Below are 5,978 nucleotides of genomic sequence, written 5' to 3' on the forward strand. Positions count from 1 at the left end.
ATAAGTAAAAGCAGTTAGAAGGTTAAAGTCTATTCACTAAAGTAATATTTTCTACACTGGATCAGAAACATATAGGCATTATCTGGAACAGAAAATCCATAAAATATTCAAATTCAAGGCAGGCACGACATGGGTCATGAGGAGAATGAGTATCAAATTTTCGAGATGTAGAGTGTTTGTACGTCTTATATCATATCTTATATTATCTTATAGTTTTTCAAGGAAAAAGAAATTGAATAGGAAGCCATTTTTAACTTCAAATTGAGCTTAATTCGCATAATGATATTCAATATTCAAAAGCAAAGGAATTTCACTTGCTCTAAGCTTTTCTAACAGCTTAGTCAACATATGAAAAAAGAATATATGATACATACTATATCGACATCTTATGGTTTTAATAACCTACTGAAAAGCTCCATTTTCCCTAGGTTGTTCAAAGAAGTTTGGAAGATTGGAGTTGGAGACAAATTCTTCAATAACGAAACAACCTTAAACACCAAAAGCTTAGAAGTGCAAACAATTGCTGACTAAGAAGATGGCGAAGTAAAGTTCTCACTTGAAAAGCAATACTTGAACTTACAGCCGACGAGATAACTTTTTTGTGCTTTTTAATTTTATTTGATTTCCTTTATTTTAATTTATTGTTGGAGCTCAGGGGCGGATCCAGAGTAGAATTTTGGGGGAAACTATATAATTTTGTACTAGCAACTCAAAGTGTCACTTATGATGGAAATAATGTATAACTTTGAACTACGGAGAGTTCAATAACTTGGGTTGAGTTTGAACGGCTAAAAGAAGATAAGGCCAGCTATTTGAGAAATATTAAGGAACATAGAAAACATATACCTAGGCTGATACATCAAAATATTTTGTGCTGTAGTCAATTTTGTTCACGTGAAATTCCAGCCGGGTGTGTTCAATTTGTCAAGACATATCTATGCCACGTAGATTGGCCACTGATACCAATGTACGAGGTTTGTACAAAATGTATCGAAAATTTTGAATTTTCTCGGGCTACTTGTATCCGATTTTCGATTGTTTTTTTTGTGTCATATTTATACTCATATCTCTTACTTATGCTGAAGAGGTGGATAATTTTGAATACGTACTTAATTTTTAACAGTTGTTTTGCTTGGACGAGTTTTAGTTCGTCTTCGAAATTTGCTTATTCCGAATAAAAAATGTATAAAATTGTGTGTGAAAAACAAAAATAAATACGCGATCGCACCCTAAATATTTTCTGTGGCATATTCCATTGCGCATTCTATCGCGGCTGCCCTTAGGACCCCAAAAAGCATATTTCCGGCCCACCCAAAAAGGCCGACCTTCTCAGGACCTCCAAAGTTCTACCACAAAGAGACCGTGATCCTCAACAGGGACCCCTGAACCCTCCTGGAGCTCAATTCAGACCACTCTCCGGTCTACCTGGACCTCAAAAATCCTAGTTTCCCTTCGGTTTGATACCAAATTGGCTTTCCTCACCTAAAGGTCTTGCTAGAAACATCCGAAACCACTTGCACTTCTACCAACTCAACTCGGTCAGTTCAACCATCTCCCCAAAAGAACTTCCCGCTAGCCAAACAACCTCTCCCATGTATCCATGCACTGATCGCCTGGAAAAAACAAGAATCGCAAATACTGGTAAAAGCACAGACTTTCTTCCAAAGGAAATTATAGGTTCTTCTTCTTTTTTCCTAGAGCAAAAGCGACGTGGAACAAAAAATTCTAAGAGGATCGAGAAGATGTCAACGACGAAGAGCAAAGGTGAAAGTTTTGCAGTTTTTTTTCGATAGCACGAACGTCTTGCACGGACGTCTTGCATTATGAGTTCTTGCAAAAGATCGTACGGACATTAAAGATATTCCCCAGACCTGTCCTCTGTCATTTTTTTTGCTCCCAAAATTGAAGGGGACTAAGAAAGGCGATGACACACTACGATTAAGAAGAAAAAAGACCGGAACAAAGGAAGAGCTAAACAAGATCACAAAAATTACTTTTTTTTATTGAAGGGTACAAAAGAGATATTCATGAATAAACACTTTCTTAGGAAATACAAAATTCTCGTCACTTTTTGAACAAACCTCGTATATAAAGAAGTTGACCCGCTGCCGTTGTTTAAATTGCATAATTTTCATAATTTCCCATTTCAATCGTACACAAATCCATATGTATAGGCATACATACTAGCATATGAGTATATATTAAATCGATATATTTATAGCGTGGCATGCAAATGTGCGGGTAAAATAATTCACTCATTTCCAGCACGCAAAATTGGGCAACTCATTCGGCACGCAAGGCACGTAGCCAACTACCGTCTGGTTGTGCCGTTGTTGGTCACAGAGTTGATGCAACCGACGTTGACGGTATACGCAAGCGTACGCACTATCAAATTCGCCATATACCCGAACTCAATCGCTGGCGAAGACAAGAGACCGCGTAAGACGGCAGCAAAACGCAAAGGTGCAAAGTAAACAATTGACCCCGAATCCTACATACAGTGTCTTGTGTTGGCACAATTTGCTCAAACTTCCCACCCAACGTTTTTCAAGAAACTACTGAAGACGAAGCTGGGTTATTTGTTCAGAGTTAAATGTGAATTAAACAAACGGCAGTAGCTTACCTTCACAATCCACTTATTTTATAACAATTGCTCGCTTTGTCCGAGAGACGTAGGTAGTTAGGTAAGAGTACAGTCGCTTAATTCGAAGCATGATCTAAAACCCTAGTAGTTAAGTAGGTATTTACTCAAAGATACTTAATCTAAATATATGCTGACTCAAAGTACCGCTCCGTGGAAACCGTTTTGAGTGAATTGAAGACATCGACGCGAGAGCTGAGGTCGACTGACATAAACAGCTGCAGTAAACACACTGCTTGACAGATCGCGCTAATTTTTGGTATCATGATTAAGGACCGTTGTACCAATCTAGGAAAAAAAGTTACCTGTCTTCCACATAAGCGGGAGATTTAAATGAAGAATTCCCGATACTTTCTGGACAACATATATAATTATCACATGCATAAGTCGTCGATGAACAACTGCTAAACGCCCGCGAAGTTCGTTGGTCCAGTACTAAAACGCCAATGGAGATCCAACTGGATCCCATGCCGATGTGAGCGGGCTTTGCAGTTGTCAACGAGTTCGCTGTGGCCAGGCATTCAAACAAGTAAAGTTGCTTGATGATATTTCTAGTTAGGCCAGATACGCATTGACCAGCTTTATGTGCACAGTTAACGAGCTCAGCGCTTGTATTGTGGCTCTGTTGTCGGAATGAGTGCGAATCTCCCTGAAAAAGGCTACACTTCGTAGCGGTACTACTGAAAAATTACTACAGTGGTCCGGTAGCCTAAGTCTAAGACTGACGGAGAGCTCCTTACGTAAAACTCCGCCACCAACCTTCCCTCCTACCTTGGACCCATCTGTGAAAAAGCTAACTGCGTTTAATGACTTGAAATAAGTAACGGGTAATTCAAGTAAAGGTACTTATTTTAATAGCCGTTTTTTTACAGATCACGCGTACATAACTCCTGTCAAGTTGTCATGTTACTTTTGCTTGGCATTTTATGATGGAAAGACGAACGCCTGAACAATGTTTATAAATCGTTCAACTTTATTGCGAAGGTTCACGTTCTGTAAAGAATGTTTTTCGCGCGTTTCGCTTAACTTATAGTCAACATACATATTATTCAATAAGGAATGCTGGAAATCAAGTTGGGTGATGGTGTTGCCAATAGTGCGCTCGGCCTACTGGGTTAGCTCAATACGGCATACTGAGCGTACTACTGACAACACCATCACCATCTGGAGACTCAGCATTTCTTATTGAATAATTCGACATAATTTACCACGTCAAGCACGCAGTTAAGAAAATGTAGCAGCCGTAGCTAAGAGTGAACACAAAGACCGTGGGAGTCGATGCGGCCCCGTTCGCAGCTTGGAACGACTTGGCGCATTTTACGTCGAGATCTTTAATTGAAAACGTACAAAATAAAGCTTGTGCAAGAACTAAAGCCGCTCGACCTTCACACGCGACATCGCTTCGCTCTATGGGCTCTTGTTATGTAAAGTCTAAAGTCTATGCGGACAATCTCGCTTTGTTTCAGGCCTTGGTGCAAAACACCACGCGCGTCAGTCGCCAGTTACTTACGAAATGCTCAAACGAGTCATCGAAAAATGGACTTAACGGATGGACCATCGGAGACGTAGCCGCGACCAACATTTGAAAGAAATAAACTTCAGAAAATATATGCCAAAGAATTTTCTTTCGAATAATAATCAACCATATCCATTAAATTTGAAGTTTCTATGGTTTTTCTTTAAAATAGTAGGGAACCTCAAATGGGTCACTCTTTATTAATTTTCATTATTGCTCATAGAGGCAATATATGTACTCATGTAGGTAGGTTTCTGTAAGTTTGATTTTAATAATTTTCGTGAATTAAAATAGCCGACTGTACATGGATACCAAAATACGGCCGACGACCATTGAGTGTATAAGCTGGGATAGTCAGGTAACGCTTACTGCCTAATAACTGTAATTCGCTGTTCACCAACCGATTCGTCGAGCCAATAAATAACAATTTGCCGACAACTATGTACTAATGGAAATTAAATTATTTCATTACTTGAAGTGATTACGCAGGCGTTGATTGCGGGTGGCGGCTTGTGACACTATTTGGCCAACGTGCACGCATACAATAAGGCAACACAAACATGCTCATATGTGCTTTTGTATATTAGCTATGAATATGCGAATGGGCCAGCCACATGTTACCTGGAAGTACGAAAGTCAATTGCTGGGCACATGAAAGACAAAAGTGTGACAATGCCTTGGGTGTATGTGGGTTTATGAGACATTCCATGGTTTTTGTTGCAATTTTCGCATACAACCGAGGCAAACTATTTTTGGTGGTATTAAATAATGTAATGTGCAACTGATTTATTTAAATTAAATTATTAATCAATCGGTTATAGCTTAAAGGGCATTGGTAGGTACAAAATTGTAGTGCGACGAACCGGCGCTTACCAAATATTTTGGAAGCTATGCACATTACTTTACAGTTAAACGAATCGTTGATTTTTGTAAAATTACACTGTACTACTTAGTCGCCTTTGAGCATATGCAATTATTATAAAAGATCTATCAAAGCGTACGATATGCATCAAAGTCGTTCACAACGTCGGGCAATTAACATCGGCTCACAAAAATTTTTACCACAAAAAAATCGAAATATTCAAAAAATATGGCCAATAAATTTGTTGTAAGCACTCAATTAAATTTCACTAAATTTGTAAATAAATCAAATGAACCGTTAACATCTTTACCCTTAATTTTGCTTCCAGCTCATCGCTTTGTTCGCCTGTGTCGCTGTAGCGAACGCTGGTCTACTGCCTGCCGCTGCCATTGCTCCTGGCTTTGTCGCACCTTACGCGTCATCGTTCAATGCTCATCACATTAATCACGCCGTTGCGTTGCCAGTCGCTCCACCCGCAGTGCCAGTTGCTGCACCGGCACCCTTCGCCGTGGCTGCCCCACCAAGAGTAGCCTTTGCTGCCCCTGCTCCTGTTGCAGCGCCTTTTGCGTTCGCACCTAAGGTTGCTTTGGCCGCCCCCGCACCAGTTGCCTTCGCTGCCCCTGCTAGATTAGCTGCCCCAATCGCCGCACCTTTGGCTGCGCCTCTGCCATTCGCACCGGCGCCACTCCAATATGCTGCAGCACCTCTGCGTTTCGCTGCGCCAGCACCCTTCCTGGGTTAAAAGGATGAAACCACCTGAACTATATAGATTTGTAAATACACTGGGCGCTTATTATGATTAAATTATTGTAAGAGATGCATATTCTTAAACTATGATTTGTTGATTATTATAGAAAATGTACAAAAATATATATATACGAAAAAAAGAATTATCTTAATCGAAAACTAATTGTTTTATGTGATGTTGGTTTGTACCTTACGCGTTCCATAATATTGTA

At 39.8% G+C, this 5,978-nt stretch overlaps 1 protein-coding gene across 1 annotated transcript; it reads left to right on the forward strand.

Moving 5' to 3' along the window:
• The first annotated feature begins 5,161 nt into the window (after positions 1-5,161).
• On the forward strand, positions 5,162-5,761 carry LOC120777180 (cyclin-dependent kinase inhibitor 1C). The gene is made up of 2 exons (XM_040108339.1): positions 5,162-5,188; positions 5,348-5,761. Exons 1-2 carry the CDS (start codon positions 5,162-5,164, stop codon positions 5,759-5,761), a joined length of 441 nt encoding a protein of 146 aa, XP_039964273.1.
• The last annotated feature ends 217 nt before the right edge of the window (positions 5,762-5,978 follow it).

This window comes from Bactrocera tryoni, chromosome 5, assembly GCF_016617805.1.
Source record: "Bactrocera tryoni isolate S06 chromosome 5, CSIRO_BtryS06_freeze2, whole genome shotgun sequence".
Taxonomy (NCBI): domain Eukaryota; kingdom Metazoa; phylum Arthropoda; class Insecta; order Diptera; family Tephritidae; genus Bactrocera; species Bactrocera tryoni.